Source organism: Amblyomma maculatum, chromosome 4 (genome assembly GCF_055883805.1).
Source record: "Amblyomma maculatum isolate TAMU_Amacu chromosome 4, ASM5588380v1, whole genome shotgun sequence".
Taxonomy (NCBI): Eukaryota; Metazoa; Arthropoda; class Arachnida; order Ixodida; family Ixodidae; genus Amblyomma; species Amblyomma maculatum.
Genome location: NC_139347.1, coordinates 149643003 through 149662120, shown reverse-complemented (window position 1 = coordinate 149662120; position 19118 = coordinate 149643003). Strand labels below are relative to the sequence as shown.

At 44.3% G+C, this 19118-nt stretch overlaps 1 protein-coding gene across 1 annotated transcript; it reads right to left on the bottom strand.

The window, feature by feature from the left end:
• Nucleotides 1-294: 294 nt before the first annotated feature.
• Nucleotides 295-18865, bottom strand: LOC146193293 (uncharacterized). Its single transcript, XM_084600511.1, has 5 exons — nucleotides 18034-18865; nucleotides 12809-12898; nucleotides 1415-1552; nucleotides 804-1058; nucleotides 295-365 (listed from the first exon to the last, which is right to left on the bottom strand). Exons 1-5 carry the CDS (start codon nucleotides 18725-18727, stop codon nucleotides 295-297), a joined length of 1248 nt encoding a protein of 415 aa, XP_084456637.1. The 5' UTR covers nucleotides 18728-18865.
• Between the last annotated feature and the right edge of the window lie 253 nt (nucleotides 18866-19118).

The window sequence follows — 19118 nt, the reverse complement described above, 5'->3', positions numbered from 1 at the left end:
TAGCAGCAGATAGTGGTTGTTGGTCTAGAGTTCACACAGTTCTGCAAGCACTGCACATACTGCACATGGGTAGTAATGTTTAAGGTCTTTCAGGTTAATTAACTTCATTTCACCCACCTTGTAAAGGTCGAAGGCGGTAGGAGAAGGCGAAAACACGTTTTGTTACCAGGTAAGGACCTTCTATCAGTTTCACAAAGAAGCGGAAAGCCCCTTTTCTGCATCACTCAAAAAGTGTGTCTGCCGTTGGTCCTGGTCGCCTTGTGCAAACTGAAGGTTGCGCCGTCTCTTATCGTACTAGCCGCGATACTCAATACCGGCGATGAGTCGGTGTTCCCCTTGCCTCTTCCAGAGACTGTCCAAGGCGGCTGCAAAGATTTTGCGTGCACGTAAAGTACCTGGGGTTATATGAAACAGCATCAATTGAGGACATATTCAGGAGGAAACCATAGCTTGAGCCCTAATAAAATAGCTGCTGTCATAAAACTTGTCATTCTGTTTGCTGTGTGGCGAAGCCTATCTCATGTAAGCAATGTCCCAATCTTTGTGCTGCTCTATAAATGCTACTAGCATTGTCTTGAGTTTCCTGTTCACTCGCTCGATTATTTTGGCCTGTGGGTGGTAGGGGGTGGTCTTCTTGTGTGGTATGCCCAACGCCGCGCACCCATCAATCAAGGTTCGACTTGTGAAATACGTGCGCTACTGTGATCAGCTCTGCCGAGAAACTGCAGCGCTAAAAGGTTTCGAGACGTATGTCTAAAGCCAGCTTTGAGTCGATTCAGCGCAGCGGGTAAATATCTACCCACTTGGAAAAATGATCAATGACGACAAGGAGGTAACGATGTAACGCACGAGGAGACGATCTATGCTCTTTAGGTAACAGTCGTAACACGGCTGCACTGTAGTTGGACCCTCTGCCACAGGTCTGATATGCTTGAGAATTCGGCGGCACTGCGCATCCGCCGGCTTCACCTCCAGTAGCTGCTGGCAGCAGACAAGTTTACCCCAGCACTCGTCGGGCTTAGTCACTGCCAGGCCTTGTGGCGCTAGTAGGCTGCGGCCTGGTTAAGGATTACATGACACGTCATCTGCTACCCTGTTGCTTGTACCTTTTCAGTATTATACTCTCTAGTGGTATTTTTGAAGTGCTAGCACCCAACGGACGAGACGGCCTGCTGGGTTCTGTAGCCTTGAGAGCCGCGTGAAAGCGAGATCATTAGTTTCAAGTCAGAACCCTGCTCCATCTAATAAAAGGTAAAACTTCTTGAGGATGAAAACAATCGCCAAATACTCTTTCTCAGTTACGTTTCTCCCTTTCTCAGCTTTTTCAGCTTCTGAAATATTGTGGCTTTCAAATTTCATGGGCCGAAGTCACAACTCGGTTCTTAGAGTAACACAGTGCCGATGTCATACTCACTTGCATCTGTCTGTACTACAAATGACCTGTTGAGATCTGCCAGCCACCTACTTGCCGTGCGGGCGATAGCATTAGAGACAGCACGAAGTGAGGTTTTCTCTGTAAAGTCCAGGCCCATGTCACTCCCTGGCGCAACAGCTGGATAAAAGGGCACGCGAGGTCTCACAGTTAGAGATTAAATGCCGGTTGAAAGCAACCATAACCAGGAAGGGCTGCAGATCTCTAACTTTAGTCGGGTGAGGTTACTGCAGTGTGGCTAGGAATTTCTCATTGTTTGGTCTATCAGTGCCGTGTTCAATAAAACGCAGGAGCTAAAACCGGTTGTCTGCCAGCGAAACTTTCCTTTTAATATATGCCATAGCGTACATGAATTTCGCATCACCAAAAACGATGCTCATGGTTCTTTGAATGCGGCTAGAGAATTGTACAACCCAAAAGGTAGACGCGCAAATTCTAACAAGCCCCGTGAACATGAAAATGCAGACTTCTCGATGTCCTGCCTAGGAGTAGGTATCTGCAGAAGATTTTTGCTGCACTCCAATGTCCTTAACCTGTGTAGAGCCTACGCAGTACATGACTGCATCAATGAATGCAAAAGGATACGAGTTTCTTATGGTTACGCCGTTCAGCCTCCGATAGTCCACACACAAGAGCGTGGTGCCATCGCAGTTTCGGTACAATCCCACTGGGAATGTCCAAGGACCTTTTGAAGGTTTTGCCGCTAAGGCGTCGTGTCATTTGCTGCACAGCCCCGTCCGAGAGAGCTGTTTACCGGGGTCATTGTTTCAGCATGGATAATATATGTTTGTATGCCTAAGATTTAAATATATAAAATGCGATTAGTTTGATAGGGATTTTGTAATTGAAAACTGCAAAATTCTAAACAATTTTTTATTTCGTCAAGGGGAATATCGGCAAGCACTGAAGTACATCCAGAACGTATGCAATTATTTTTACTAGCACTAGTTTCTGCAAATGAAAGTCTTCACAGGTGTTTCACGTTAACGGCACTTCGATATTGAGTAAAAGTAAATCTAAACTTTAATTCTTGTACTGTCATTATCATAGCGTTTATGGCTCATGATGTGTGTGGAAGTCTTCAAATTCAGCTTCTTTCTATAAAATTGTACGTTAATACAGGTGAAATAAAACAACTACCAGGATGAAAATATAGAAAGTATTATTTGGAGGCATTGAATGGATCTTCTTTGGTCTCACTCGCTCGTCAACACGTGGTACTCAAATCAACGTAAATGCAATTGTATGCAAATTACACTCTTCCCGAAACAGAGCTCGAGTTGTGAACGCATGGAATTGGCTTCACCATTAAGCGCCATTGTCTTCGATGGATCACTGAAGCAGACTTGCAGCATTTTCTGTATATCGCGCTTTCTCCTGACAAAAATGTGGCCACAACTTGACGTTTCGTTATCAAAGAAAGTCTGAAGAGCTGGTAGGTATATATGTTAGACAACAACCAAATAGACCACGCGTACTGAAGAATGTCCCTACTCCGTCCTATATTTACAGTCTGTCTCGTCCGCCTCTAGCATTTTCAATGCTGTTTTTATCACTAGTTACTCCGCAGAACTAGAGGTGTCAGTTATTTCCCCGAGTAGCGCACACAAACAACGACCCGCGGAGCCCACATAAACATTTCAGTTGTGGCAACCACTCTGAAACACTTGTAAGAAAGGTATAGGCCCCAGGCAGGACTGCCAAAATTGGGCTTGCCGTCATTTACCCCAAAATATTATTCTATAGGCTTCTAAAATGGTAAAACGGCACGTTTACAAGCCCGCATTAGTCCTTGCTGCCAAGTTGAGCGCAGATTCACAGCGAATGTAGCGGTCATGTAGGAAAAACTGCGCCAAGGCAACTGGGGCTGCCCACCGAACATCTCAGCAGGTTTCGAAAATATAGGTTGCGCGGCAGCAAACATAAACGGGCGCACCCGCTTGCCACCCATGTTGAATTCTTGTGCGGTAATCGACGGAATGTGGAAATTATAGATCATTTTTGCAGAAACTGCTTTCATACTACACTGGACCGTTTGTGCCTTTAGAATGCATAAGTGACCTGAATTACGTTATAGTACGCTTAATGCAAGTAGTCTACGGTCACTCCGGTCTCGGGTGATGCATGTAGCCAACCTCAAGCAAATTCATCCCAGAGGTTATATTTAACTCGACCGAGGTGAATCGTCTGCGAGGAGAGAATTGTCACGCGCATTCGCAGCACATCGTGGGAAAATCTACGATCGGACGGATAGGTAGAGCAAAAAGAAGAGCAAGGGTCAGAAGGACGTATACGAGCTTCTTTGCGGTCCTGCTTCTTTCGATCTCTCTTTATATAAAACCACCTGTGCGTACTAAGCGCATAACAATATTGTCACGCTACTGACGACGATGAAGGATTGTGATGGTGTGGCAGAAGAGGAGAAAGAAGCGTTGGTTTCTGGGCGCTAGTAGGCTTCATCTTGTCCCGCTACATCAGTACTGTAAATAGACACCCCTTCTTATTACACCGTAACAACTTGGAGGAAGGTGCTCCGTACGATCCCTACCTGCAGCGATGCAAGACCAAATGGAGCTTCGACGTATTTGCCGCATCGCTGGACTGCCAGCGCTCAAGACCATCATGCACCACACCGACTCAAACCGTGCAAGCAGCGACGCTCCAAGCCTGGCTGGCGGCATGCCTGCCCACTCCAGCCCTATTCCGCCCAGCCTTACCGGGAACCACGACCTTTTGCCGGAGAAGAAGGTGTGGACGTTGAGAAGTGGCTGCTTGATTATCAACGAGTGTCGGTACAACCGGTGGGACCCTCTTACCATGCTAACAAACGCCGTTTTCTTTCTCACTATGACCTGGTTTGAGTATAACGAGGACAACTTGACGACTGGGGAACGGTTCGCCACCTAGTTAAAACTGCGTTTTGGCGACTCTGTTCCCAGCAAAAAGCGGGAGAGCAGACTCTTGCTCAAAGAGCCCAATCGCCCAATGAAACTTGTACAACTTACACAGAAGAGAACCTCAAGTTATGCAAATGTGTCAATTTCAACATGCCCGAGGAAGACAGAGTCGGTCACATTTTGAAGGGTATCGCGGCGGACGTGTACAAGTTCTTAATCGCCAAAGACAACCTTGACACTGTCTCCGATGTCATTAGACACAGCCGCGCGTTTCAAGCCTTTAAAACACGTCGTATTGCGTCGAAATTTGGGCGGCTGGCCAACAGGCCTACCGTCGCCAGTCTTGATGACAATGCCTAACTAGATCTTCGTCAACTATCCGGCATATCGTGCGCGAAGAACTTCTATGGATCAACACTCTTCCCCTGCTAGAATCTGCTGAGGTTTCTCCACAGAGGGTCTCTAGGCGGCCGGCTTCACCACCACAAGCGATTCAAGTGCAGCCTTTTTCCGGAGCTCCAGAAATTGCAGCTTCTATTGACTACCCACCAATGCATTTTGCCAACCCGACTGCGTCGATGCTTGAAGCCCCAAGGTATGACGCCACCTCACGTGCACCTAGATCTTCTATTCGATCTACCAAGAATCCTGTGCAGTATGAGCATTCAGCCAGACCTACGAAGCGCCCTGCTATGCCTGGCTCTTATCCACGACAGCATTTTCTACCTACCCCACCGATATGCTACCGCTGCCCCAGTAAACCACAAACATCCTTGGTACATCTAAAAAATGTAGAGCAGTGGATCTTTGACAGGTCTAGTGGATATCAAGATTTGTCCACCCGACATAATACTAACATGCAATGGACCATCGGAATCTCATCCGGAACTGTAATCTGGTACGTACCGTGGACTTTCCTCATGGACATTTGAGACATGTTATAGACGTTTAGTTTAAGCCAAAGGACGCTAGATCTGACCTTCCTGTATCTGTTAGTGTCACCAAAGACCTGTACTTTGATACGACACTAAAGGCCATATATCTGCAGACAATAACGACTACTCACATTGAGACGCATGGTTTCTGCTACGCGCGTTTACGTCTTGGCAGGAAGCTCGATCTTGCTTCGAAGCGACACACAAACCAGGGATATCCCAAAGTGCACGCTTTTTGGCTACACATAATTAGCCAGCAGTGCTATTTTATAAAAGAACCTAAGTTAAAATATGAGCTTAGCTGCCTTTAAATTTTTAATCGGATCGTGCAGGCTTTAAAAAATGTCACTTTGCAAGCAGATTTGTTAGGAGGGCAGTTTAACAGCTGCGGCAAAATTAGTGGCTATCTAATCATGCATTGAAATATTGCTTAAAATGGCATCCAGCAGCAAAATGAAGTCAATAAGGTTGGGTAGAACTGTTTATTGAAACTTTGCAACAAAACAAGGAAAGTATCTAGTCGACTTTGACAATGTTGACCTTTAAAACAAATGGCTACAAAAATATTGGAATAAACATGTCTTAGTGAAATGACTAGAAGAGTGACCAGATAAAGACATCAAGGAAAAGGTTATGTTACACAAAACGGTCTGCACCTGAAGACAAAACTAAAGCCGCGAAAACAAAATATGGGAACACTAAAAAAAATGCAATAAAAGGCAAAAATGCATTCAAGGAAACGAGCTGCTATCAAAAATAGTCTGCACCTGTAAGACAAAACTAAAGCCCACAAAAGAAAATTTGGAAAAAAACAAACAAAATAAACAAGAAAAAAGAAATCCAAGAAAAGAGCTGTTACAAAAATAGTCTGCACCTCAAACAAAATTAAAGCTATAAGAAAAAAATTTGAAACAATAAAAGAACTCAAATAAAATATTAAAAAGGCAAAAAAGTGACATTCCAGAGAAAGAGCTACTACAAAGCATAGGCTGCACCTGTAAGACAAAACTAACTAAAGGCCTGAGTAAAAGAGTGAAAAAAAAAATTAAACGATGCAAAAAATGACATCCAAGGAAAAAAGCTGTTACAAAAATGGTTTGTACCTTTAAACCAAAACTAAAGCCCTAAGAACAAAATTTAAAACATTAAAAGAACTCAAATAAGATATAAAAAAGGCAAAAAAAACAGACATCCAAGGAAAAGAGCTGTTACACAAAATGGTCTACACCTTAAGACAAAATGAAGGCCCGAGTAAAAAATTTGAAAACATAAAACTCATATATTAAAGGCAAAATAAAATACCCTGCAGTCCTTAAGAGTCCACAAGAGATCAGACAAAAATAAAGACATCATTTTCACGCTGAAATAAATATTAAATCATAGTTCTGAAGTATATGCTTTTTTCATACACAGTAAAAGAAATTAAAAACACGAAATTAATATGCAACAAAAGCGTCCCAGCATTGCTGAAGCCAATTTCAGACACCTAGAACATACATATGGAGAGTCTCTCTCTCAGATGTCCAGAGTGCTTATGATGTGAGCTCACACACGGCATGCTTGCGCGCACAGAACAGTGGCCTGGGCTGAAGAACTCGCACTTGGGGCCAACTGGTTGGGTGCTAGCCTGCGCCTGAAAAACTCTCACTTGGGACCAACTTGTTGGGTGCCGGTGTGAGCAAGCTAAATAAACAAAATGTATTTTAGTATTTTAATTGTGGGTCCAAGCAAGCTAATTGAGTGCTTTTTTGAGGGTGCAATAAAAGCTTACAGGGGTACCTTTAAGCTTCTTTCAGTGTTTTCATTAAGGCTATTGAAGGATCATTCATTGTGTCCTCTCAGTACAACCGAATTTTTACAGTAATAAACACGCACCTTTAAATAAGTAGGTTGTCATGTGAGTTGTGAGTACTTTAGCACTCATAAAGACAAGCAAGAAGTGCAAAAAATGCTCACGTATCAAGGTAGAAGATAAAATTAAGGAAGATGATTTGATTTGTGGGTGTATAACGTCCCAAAGCGGCTCAAGATATGATTGCCATAGTTGAGGGCTCCAGAGTTATTTCCACCACCTGGGGTTCTTTAACGTACACTGAAATTGCACAGCACACGGGTGCCGTGTTTTCGCCTCCATCGAAAAGCGACCGCTGAGGTCGGGATTCAATCCCGCATCCTTGGGCACAGTAGTTGAGCGCTGCAACCACTGCGCCACCCCAGTGGGCTTGCATCCTGTATGTTAGTGCAGTGCAACGATGGCACTTTTTCCCTTGTCTGTTAATTTGTACTTGTCCAATTCCTTGAAGTTAGAGTTTAAACCATAGGAATCTATTTTGTAGCTCATTTATAGCAGCACACAGCTAAGTTCCAGTTATTTATGTGCCCATAAGGAACTGATGAATACCCAAAAGCTCCCTGAACCCACCTTTCCTGAGCTGTTCCTGTGACTTGCAGGAGCATGGCGCAACCAGTCTTTGATGGCAGTTTCTGCCGTGAAGTCGCTGCAGTTAAACACTGCTTTAACAGCATCTGAAAAAAAAAAGAGAAAATATGCCTACGTGTTTTGTCTTTTTCAACAAAATATTAAAGTTAGCAACGCGTGGGAGCTGGCAATAATTCCACATAGGCTTCCATGTTACAAGTGGTGACCCATCAAAGAACATGCGTCATTTTCATGTGAGTTACCATCTTCTCGCAGACTCTTATGATAGTCATGCAGGCTTAGTACAAATACGTGTTGATCTTATGTTGTGGCCTGTGCAAACAGCCTATGACCTACACATTTAACAGTGAAATTCGCATTTTTGATGAATGCTAGTTACAGCTAACAAACAGCTTATTACAAAATGGCTTTCTTTAAAATATTAAAATAGTATGCATCGTCATACCAAGATGCCTCATTTGCTTTAAGGCTCTTTTATTCGTGCAGCAACTAAGTATGAAATCAAGTAATGTCAGCATGTTCTTAAATATTTTTGCAAGGTATGCTGGCCTAATTTCGTAATGAGTTGAAAAAGAAAGTAATGCAATGAACAGGTATGTAAAGAGGAATATGTTCATTCTGTTCATGTCATGTTCCACTAATTCTTTTTTTTTCCAAGAAATAATGGCCTGGGATTTAATCATGGGGAGAGCACCAGTTACCCATCATTCATCTCATTTGCCACATTAAAAAAAACAGTAGAAATTGGTCAGCTTTGAACTCAAAGATTAAATGTTTCTTTCAAGTCTGCCACAAAAGGCTTTCTTTTAAATAAAAAAAATTGTTTCTGGCACCGTGCTGAATATAGGGATCATTTTAAATGAGAGCACGGCACTACATTATTAGGGACAGCTCTACAGTAAGCAGACAAGCAGAAATTATGCAACGCCCACAGGAAACAAAAACGAGGACAAATGTGTAAATTATGTTTAACAGCAGATTAATGAGCTATAAACTTTTCAGTTGCAATTGAGTTTAGTTAATAGAGTTTAACTTCCCAATTACAATTAGGCTATGGAAGAGGTGTTCCAGAATGTAGGACTCCAGAAATTTCAAAAACCTAGAGCTCTTCCACATGCACTGACATAACACAGTCCACAGGTGCCTTGCTATTCACCTGTATTGAAAAGCAGATGTGGCAGGGATAAAATCCATGTCCTTTGGACCAGCAGCCGATTGCCTTAACTACAGAGCTCCACAGCCGGGTGCAAAATTCTGTTTCTTCTTAGTCATTAAAAAATTCTCACACAACCTTCATAATCTATGATACGTAGCAGCCTTGCTAGCATTTGTCATAGCTTCGATTATGGTACATATACAAACAACAAAAAGACATTGCGTAAACTAAATTCTCATTGCAACTGGGAGACAGGCTGTTTTATCAATAAGTTTGCGCCAACATGCCCAAGTAGTATCACAAGATCTCTGGCAGTAACAGTAACTGAAAACGTGTGTTTACAAACACCTCAGTCAAAGATGCCTAACGTCGCAATAGCTAAAAATACATTACCAGATCATGAATGTGTACAACGGCACCCTAGTTTGCAGCCCTACTATTAAAAAAGAAAATGCGCACATCTTAGCCCATAGCAACATTGCACAGGCTCACATAGTCGGCCAAATGCATAGACCTCGCATGTTAACAAACAAAGTGATCGAGGTGGTGCTGCAGTCTAAATCCCACGGTAGGCAAAAAGCACGGGAGCGGCAGTGTGGCCAAGCTTGTCAAGAGCGTGTTATTGTTATTGTTATTGTAATGTACAAGAGTCTTTTTGGCAGAGGTAACCATGCATGTGCTCAGGGGGTTTACATGAACACGACAAAAGTCGAGCCGGGTCCCCTTTTAGAGAGAAAAGGCAAAACGTAGAGGAAGAGAGCAAAACACCAAACACTCGTCTCCCATTCAAATTTAAAACTTGCTCTTTCTTTTGAATAATCGACTCGACAAGCATTCTGTGGAGTTTGTGTACACAAGGCGTGAGCATAAGCAGTGAGGGCAAAAGCAATACATGGAAAAACTCCTAATACACTGCGTGTAGCGTCCGATCCCGGGTACCATATTGTATAAACAGAGTGGTTCAAAGCGCACAAGCGAAGCGCTGCTGCAAGGCAGAAGAAATGAGCAACGTTGTTAACTTTTGGTGTTTTTGCCGAGCAAATTCACCCTCAGAACACGTCGACAACTGCAAAGCTTCAGATGCTTATAACTACTTTCAGTCGTGTAAGTAGACGGTGATTGTTCTCGCTCGTAAACAGCGCGCGCAAACCAGTTGCAAAGTTATCCGCTGGAAGCCACTCTCGGGTTATTCTTCAGAGTGAGCGGTAAATGAGCATCGTTGGTAAACACGCAGCCCCTCACTAGCGTCGAGCGGCTTTTAGGTAAGCATAGCAAACAGTAGCAATGGCACTGCGCCTTGACACCGCACAAATTTGACTATCCTTGCGTTATTCATTGAAATCACGCTGCGTCTTTGTTGTATCTGCTCTGTTCGTGGGTGGCTGTTGGCATTAACGCTCACTTTCGCATTACGGGTATGCTCGCTTTTAGTTGTGTTACAATTACAAGCTGCAGTAGTTGCAGTGGTTCCGTACTTAGGGCGACCCAGTTCAAACCCGGCCACCGGCTACGAGTCTATATGTCGATCGGCGGTGCTGAAGCCCATGACTCACGTTCAGAATTAGCCGCTGTGAAGGCAACCCGCTGTTTACGATGACCTTTGTTGGCAAGAAACTTATTCAAGTTTACTAAACTTCCCTTTCTGTACCTTGCGGCGCATGCCACGGCAAGGCAACTAGTCGGCATGGTGTTTTTTTTTCGGCAGCAGCGAACCAGCAAACCGCCCCGCAATCACGGTAGGCAAAAGCGACTGAAATGTTGTTTTGCCAACCACACGAAAGTTACTGACAATGACAGCGCCACTGCACCTTCATGACAAATCCGGAATGAAGGAAATCTATAAAATTTTTGCTTGACATTGAGATTCCTGGCTTGACTTACCAACAATGCACTTGGACACAGTGAGGCAGCCGGAGGGTTGCTTTCCTTTCTTTCCATGCCAGGAAAATGATGCCGCTAGCTTGTCAGTCATAATGGTCTGCAGGATTCTCCTCGTGCATGATTCCGCATTTGTTCCTCCTGTGCCGGAGAACTGGTGAACCTATGAAGTTTGAATAAAAATTGTTTTGAACAAAAAACAAAATTTTGTTAGGAGCAAAAGTGCACGCAACATAAAAAAAGCAAGAACACCTTAACATTTGGATGAAAGTCAGTTGGAACATTACCTGGCAAAAAGTACAAAGCAGTAGATAGCCGCAACGTGAATTACTAGTTAATGCCTGCTGGAACCGTTGTCATTCATAGTTAAGGACAAGACATTTTGTGCAAAAAATTCAGTCATCAAAGCCGGGTTTTGCCCAGTGTCTTTGAGATCGGCAGCTAAGCATCATAACTACAGCACCACAGAAGTTGAGAATTTTAGCAACAACATCAGGACTTCCGGTACTGTACCACTGGCAGATACTATTCTCAAAAAAAGAAACATCAGGATATATATATATATATATATATATATATATATATATATATATATATATATATATATATATATATATATATATATATTATATCTACCTTTAAGGCAAACGAGGCTGTACATCCGCCCTAAACTTAGTAAAATGGTATGAAGTATATCATCTTCGACAAGAACTAAAACTGAAAATGAAAACACAGTTATGCTACAAGAAAGGTCAAGTGAAGTATCAGTATCTTACCAGAAACTGTGGCCAAGCCAAACTGGTCAATGGCTTTGAAAAGAGCTGATACACATTTAAAAAAATTCACAACAGGCTCTTTGGAGGCCTGGTACAATAATCTGAAAGCTGTATAAGCTTTAGTGCTTGTGTGAATCTTTTATAAAGACTAAATGCACATGGCAGAGCAAACATACATGATTACAAAAAAAAATAAAACATAAAGGCCAACTTACAAGGGCTTCTCTGCTGGCTTCCGTTAGGCTGCTGTCAAAGCACTGCAGGTCTTTTAAATCAGCATAACTGCTCTGAGATAACATTTTCATAGGTTCCAGTGTTGTTCTGCTTGCTGTCTCTGCAGGCTAATGCAGTTAATATTTCCCCCTGCTGCTGTTGTATGATCCGCAGTACGCTTAGACGTGTAAGCACTTCTCGCTGAAATTCTGTAAAACAAAAAGGGCTTTTTACTGAAATGCAACTATGAGCCAGATAAAGACTTCTGCTAAACTAAGAACTAAAAGTCTTGGCTTAAATGAAACTAGTATGCACGAACTGAGAGACATTAGCCCTTTAACCAGACTGTAAAGATAAAAACGCTGTCAGTCCAATTAGATGGTCACTTTTTGTAGCCTGCAAATCTTAGCACAAGGAAGCAAAAATAGGCAAAGTGAAAGAAATTAACACAGAGAATTTGCATACTAAACAAATATGTTTGGTTTATGGCATGTGGCCCTTTAAAGCAAACCTGGAAGTAAGAGATACGCCATAAAGGAGGGTTCAAGATAATTTTGACCGGAACAAAGGCTGACATCAAAGTACACAGGCACCTTGCACTTATGTTCAGTATAATAATCAGCGACACCAAGAAGGCTACCAAAAAAGAAAGAAGTCACGCTAAGAAAAATTTGCACCAAAGCCTCAATAAAGCTCCATATTACATTCATCTCCTTCCTTCCTTTAAAAAAAAAGAAACAGGAAAAGCTAGCAACTTGGTAATAGAAAGTAAGAAATGGCACAGAAGATAGCCATAGTGTTGATAGGCAACGCCCAGTCTTTCATACCAGCGAGTGAGTTTATCATGCCGCTTGGCATTTTGAGGGCAAAGATAACAGACATTTCAGGTTCCAACCAATGATTTAAACTTTTCCCAAGGGTGCTACATGCAACATATGATGAAAAACATACACTCCAATTACTGAGCACTTCATAATTTTTTGACAGAAGCAATTCTTATACCTTTTGTTATGCACTAGAAAGCATGACAATATACATAATGGATGCTGGATATTTTAGGAAAACTTCCAAAGGCTACTACCTTCTTCAGAAAGCCTCTCTCGGCGTCGGCTCTGCTGCTTGGCTGTTGGAGTAGGCCTGCCTGGTGCTTCATGATTGGTGCTGACGCTTCCTGTGATACACATACAAAAAGTGCCACCAACTTAAGTTACCATTTCAAACCAGTTTTTTCATGCTGCTACAGCATCTCTGGCCACAAAACTCCATTGCATGTGCTTTTGTGCAAACAAGACTGTGTCAAAAACTATTTCTCTAAGTATTTCACCCCACGTAAGGTGCATAAAATTGTGCAAGAGCTTGCGCAGTGCATAAACTACCTTGCTGCTCAATACAGGGTCCTGAATTTGAATTAATTTTGTAGCAGCCAAATTTCGATAATGGCAAAATTTCCATACACATTTCAAATTACTAAAAGCGTATACCCATCTCATATCAGCAGTCCTACTAATAAGAAAAGAAGCTTCGAATACTATGGATATGTTGCCCAGAAGACATTTTTAAGAGAAATGGCGTAGCTTCATCTAAAACTCATTGTAATAGTCCGTTATTAGGCAAACTATTATAGGTCGTGTAACGTAAGTACTGTAACAAGTTTACTCTATACTATTATGCATGGAGTTCCTTTTCTTGTTTTGAATTACAATTCTAGATTTCTTCATGCATTACCAATATAAAATTCAAAACTTCGCGATAGGTTTCCTGAACTAAGCCACCATCGTTAATCTACATGACGTAATGTTCGATAGTTTCAGGCTGTAGTAGCATCCACTACTTCTTAACAGAGAATAAGTGCTACCGTTTTTATTTTCTGTTCCTTATTCTAAAAGCATTTGCTTCGTTTTTTGGACATTCTAAATAAAAGCTCCACAGCTCTTGAAAAACACTTGATTTTCTCCGCCCGAGACAAATAAGGTGCTAGTGCAGTCATAAAATCTAAAGAATATCAAAATATAATTACCACAACTGGAGTCGTGCGTTGTTATGTTGTATTCTTCATCTAGAAAAGAAAGCAGTGACATAAGTGATAAGCATCGCTAATAAGTAATTTATATCCGATGTAACATTGCCACTGAGTATTACCTTCTTCTGAAAGCTCCATGGTTGCAGCTAAAACATGAAAAGGAAACATTCATCAGTCACCTGGCCTTTTCATCCAAAAAGCAGCTTACATTGACTTGCTGAAGTTCCAGGGAAACTTTGAGGCAGTAGGGGTGGTTGAGAAAAGCTCACGCCACCAGCTGTAATAAAAAGTCATAAGTACTGCAGCTCTTTGCTCAAAATGCTTGATGTCCCAGGAAAGCTTTGTGGCGGTGTTGGTGGCTGAGAGATGTCAGCATAGCGAACTGGTATTCTCCGCTTCCTTCTTTCATCATTAGAGTCCAGGTCAGATGTGTATTCCGCTAAACTGAGCTTTCTCCGACCGTCTTCATATTTGTCTGTAAGTAAAATACAGAAAGGGGGACTATTGCTTTGGCAAATTGTCTGTTGGTATCCAGAGGCTGGATTTCTCGGTTTGTATTTTTCGAAGATTTCACACTCATTAAGTGATTATGTACTCATTTTCAGTCTTTTTTCCTTCAGGAAATATTTTACGTGCATGGATTGGCTTTCTTTTCTGTCGCGTTCGCTCCCTGGCCGGACGCCGAGCGCGGCCGGGCAGCGGGCAGGAAGGAACTGAGACTTGCCCCGATCCCGGCACGATAACAACAACCCTTTATTTCACGCGAACAGCATCTTATATAGCAAGCACACATGTGACCAGTGACGTCACGGACAGACAATGTTTCAGACGCGGCACAGGCGCTATCAGCACATCTCCCCTTTTCTCTGAAAAGATACATTGGCATTTGCAACAAACTTAGCACTGCCACCAACAAAGGATGAACACTTTTTAATGGATGCAACCAATGCTCAAAACAAAATAACAGTCAGTCATTGAACCCATATCGGTCTGGCGGTCGGACATGACGGCCAAATCGTGTTCTATATCCAGGAGGGCTAGTTTGTGGCAAGGGGGTATCTGATGGATCGGCAGGTGCCTTCGGTTTAGATGGATTAGTTTCCTGTTCCATTTCTACCCGGCTATCATATGCCTGCGGAAACTCATAGCTACCTCCTCCTTCCTCGCAGTCATTCTGCTGGGAAACAAAGCGAACCAGGAATTTCCTGTTTCTTTCTAGAACTACACCGTAGAAGTTCTAACTACATACGACCTCGGACGTTGTGCAGGACGTAAGACTCGCGCTTTCACTTTGCAGTCTGTCACCCATACTTCCGCTCCTGGTTTGAGGGCTGGCAGCGGAAGAGCCCTATGACGACTATTGAAGTACCTACGCTGCCGCTGTCGGATGGTTACATCGCGATCTCTGAACTTTTTCAGGCTCACCTTCTGGGGCAGAAGGCTCTTGGGAGGGACAGGGACTGTTGTGCGTAGCCGCCTGCCCATCAGAAGCTCTGCAGGGCTTTTTCCCAGTGGCCCTGGGGTGTCCCTGTACGCTAGCAGCGAAAGATAGGTATCCTTAGCTTTTATAATCAGCCGTTTAATCGTTTGGTCCATCCTTTCTACTTCCCCATTTGCCTGATGATATCTGGGGCTCGTCGTCACAGTGCGGAAGCCATAGTCGCGAGCAAAAGACTGGAATTCCTGAGATACAAATTGTGTTCCATTATCCGAGATGACAACCTCTGGTATGCCATGTCTTGCAAAGAAACTTTTGAGGTGCATAATGACAGCGACACTTTTTGTCGAATATAGCAAGGCTACCTCTGGGTATCTAGAAAAATAATCTACTACCACCAAATACCATTTTCCCTCAATATGGCAGAGATCAACACCTAGCTTTTGCCAAGGACGCTGTGGAGTGGTTGTCGGAATCATTGGTTCCGACTTTTGTTGCCTGTGTTCCGCGCACACTGGGCAATCAGTTACCAACGCTCTCAGCTGGCAACTCAATCCAGGCCACCATACGGACTCTTTGGCTCGAGCTCTGCATTTCTCGATTCCTTGGTGACTCTCGTGCAAGCGCCTCAAGACCTCTGCGCGTAATTTTTGTGGAATCATCAGCCGCACACCTTTGAGTAGCACGCTTTCAGCGACTGTCAGCGTTGCTCTTTCCTGCCAGTATGGATGCAACACCATCGACAGCGATGAGAACTTGGGCCAGCCTTCCAGGCTGAATTTTGTGAGAGCTTGACAGACTTCATCGGCTGCTTGTTCAGCTTTGACTCGTTCAAAAAGGCTAGCCTCGACGGCATTTGTCAAACAGCCCGAAACGAATTTCGCGACTTCGCCAACACTCAGCGCATGAGCATCAATTTGTTTTCCCTGAATCGGAGCTCTAGACAATACATCTGCAGTAACGAGGCTCTTACCCGGGACATGCACAACCCTAAAGCTGAACCGCATAAGTCTCATGCGAAAGCGCTGAATACGAGGAGGCAAAACATCTAAAGGTGATTTTCCCAACAACGTTGCAAGTGGTTTCTGGTCGGTTTCAAACACAATTTCAAGACCTTTGATGTGCCCTTCGAATCGTTCTGCCGCCCAAGTCATTGCCAACGCTTCCTTCTCAATCTGAGAGTATCTGGTTTCGGCAGGCGTCAGCGAGCGTGACGCAAATGCAACAGGTCTTTTTTCATTGTTTGGTTGAACTTGTATCAATACGGCCCCCAAACCGAATGATGACGCGTCAGCGGACAGAATCGTAGGGTACTTTACATCATAGTTAGCCATGACGCGCTTCGAAGAGATAACGTCTTTGACGTACGACAGCGCTTGCTCTTGGGCTGGTCCCCACATCCATACGGAACCCTTCAAAAGCAAGTGACGTAAAGGCGCCGTTTTCGAAGCCAAATCTGGTATGAATTTTGCCAGATGATTAGCCATACCGAGCAGCCGTCGAACGTCAGACACGTTAGCTGGCGTCGCCAGTTCTTTGATAGCACGAACGTTTTCAGGATCCGGCTTGATGCCATCTTTACTAAGCACACAGCCAAGAAATTTTATCTCAGTTACCCCAAAGGCACACTTTTCTTTGTTTAGCGTAACACCGGCACTGGCGAGACGATCTAAAGTTAGACGCAGGCGTTCGTCATGTTGAGCCTTGTCGTTACCAAAAATGAGCACATCATCCATTAGGTTTATCACGCCTGGGATTCCTTCAAGTATCTGCGACATTTTTCTCTGAAAGATCTCGGGTGCCGACGTTATTCCAAACGGCAGTCTTTGAAAACAGTATCGCCCAACTGGCGTTATGAACGTAGTTAACTGGCATTCGGGCGACAACTTAATCTGAAAGAAGCCAGAGTTGGCGTCCAGCTTCGAAAACACAGACGCACCACCTAAAAGACCGAAGCTATCATCCACAGTCGGCATGACATAGCGTTTGCGAAGTACACTTTTGTTTAACTGAGTCAAGTCAACGCAAATACGAACCGCTCCAGATGGTTTGAGTACTGGCACAATTCCTGCACACCATTCTGTTGGTTCTTCTACTTTGCAGATCACGCCATCTCGCTCCATACGCTCGAGCTCTTGCTTAACTCGGTCACGCAAGGGTAAGGCTATGCGACGCGCAACATGAATTGCAAAAGGTGTCGAGTTCGGCTTTATTCTAATTTTGTATTCTCCTTTTATCGCTCCTAGACCACTGAAAAGCTGCGGGTAGGAAGCTTCGACGGCTGTTGCGCTACTGACCGAGTCCGCAAATTTAATGACTTCCAGAGCCTCAAGCGCTGGGAGACCCAAAAGTACGGAGCGTAATGGTGAGACCACGTACACAATTTGCTGTACAGTGTTTTGTTTCCACTGGATAGTGGCATGAAACTTTCCCAAAACATTCAGTGGCTCATTCGACGGGCCTGTTAGGATTAGGTCGCACTTTTCTAGCCTGGTAGGTAAACCGGGAAACGTGTAGGGCACAACAGAAACTTCGGCACCGGAATCAACTTTAGCGAACGCCGGAGTGCCGTTAATGACGACCTGTACATACCGAGAATTAGAGTACTCCCCGTTCACTACGCCAACGAAGAACGCCGCCTTGTCCATATGGAGAGAAGAAAGCTGTACCTTCTTTCCATCACGTGCAGCCTTTTTTCGACATACAGCTGCGAAGTGTCCGGAACAACCGCAGTAGTTGCATTTGGCTGCTTTTGCCGGGCACGAGGCTCTGGGGTGCGTTCCTTGACCGCAGTTGGGGCATGACCCGGGGGTGCCTGGTCGGTAGGACTGGACTCTGGGATGCGGACCTTGTATTCCAGATGAATAGTTCTTTGACGAGCTGCCCGAGTGCTGTCCTGAAGAATACTTTCTGGGCTGTCCTTGGTTGCTGACCGCGTCAAGATTGCCGGTCGCCGTTACCAAGGGTTCGTCGCCGGTTTCTCGCAGTTGCAGCTGCTGTCGTTGGACGGTCTCCTTTAAACGCGCTTTTGCCAAAGCGCTGGTGAGAGTCAAATTCGCATCCATTTGAAGCGACTCAGAGAGCTTAGCGTCCCTGAGGCCGACCACGAACCTGTCGCGAATCATGCGTTCCTTTTCCTGGTAGTCGCACCGGTCCGCCATCGTGTGCAACGCGGTAACGAATTGGTCGACGGACTCTCCAGGTTCTTGAGTGCGACGGTAAAAGCACGCGCTCTCATAAATAAGGTTCCTTGCGGCGACGAAGTGCTCGTCGAACTTCTTTTTGACGACTTCGTATTGCTTCTGTTCTTCTTCGGGTAATGAAAAAGTAGAGAAGATTTCTCTTGCTTGCCTGCCCATCGTATAAAGTAGCGTCCGGACCTGCGCTTCTTCATTCCGCTCATTTAGGCCCGAGGCGAAGCGGTAGTCATCAAAGAGTTGGATCCAAGAAGGCCATTCGGACGTCCGGTCGAAGTCAAACCTTGGCGGAGCTGGAACCGCGAACATTCCGTGGGAGGGCTTGGCTGCGTTGTCCTCTGACATGGCGCCCGTTGACGAAGTTAAGGCAACGCCTCTCAAACGCCAGAGGATCCCACTTCTGACACCATGTCGCGTTCGCTCCCTGGCCGGACGCCGAGCGCGGCCGGGCAGCGGGCAGGAAGGAACTGAGACTTGCCCCGATCCCGGCACGATAGCAACCCTTTATTTCACGCGAACAGCATCTTATATAGCAAGCACACATGTGACCAGTGACGTCACGGACAGACAATGTTTCAGACGCGGCACAGGCGCTATCAGCACATTTTCTGTAATACAACATGGTACTGCTGTCAAAATGTGAGTTGATATATCTCCACTGATGGGACCTACACACAGATTCATGGCAGTTAGAACGTGCCACCTTTTAGTAACCACTATGAACGATTGTGAGAGC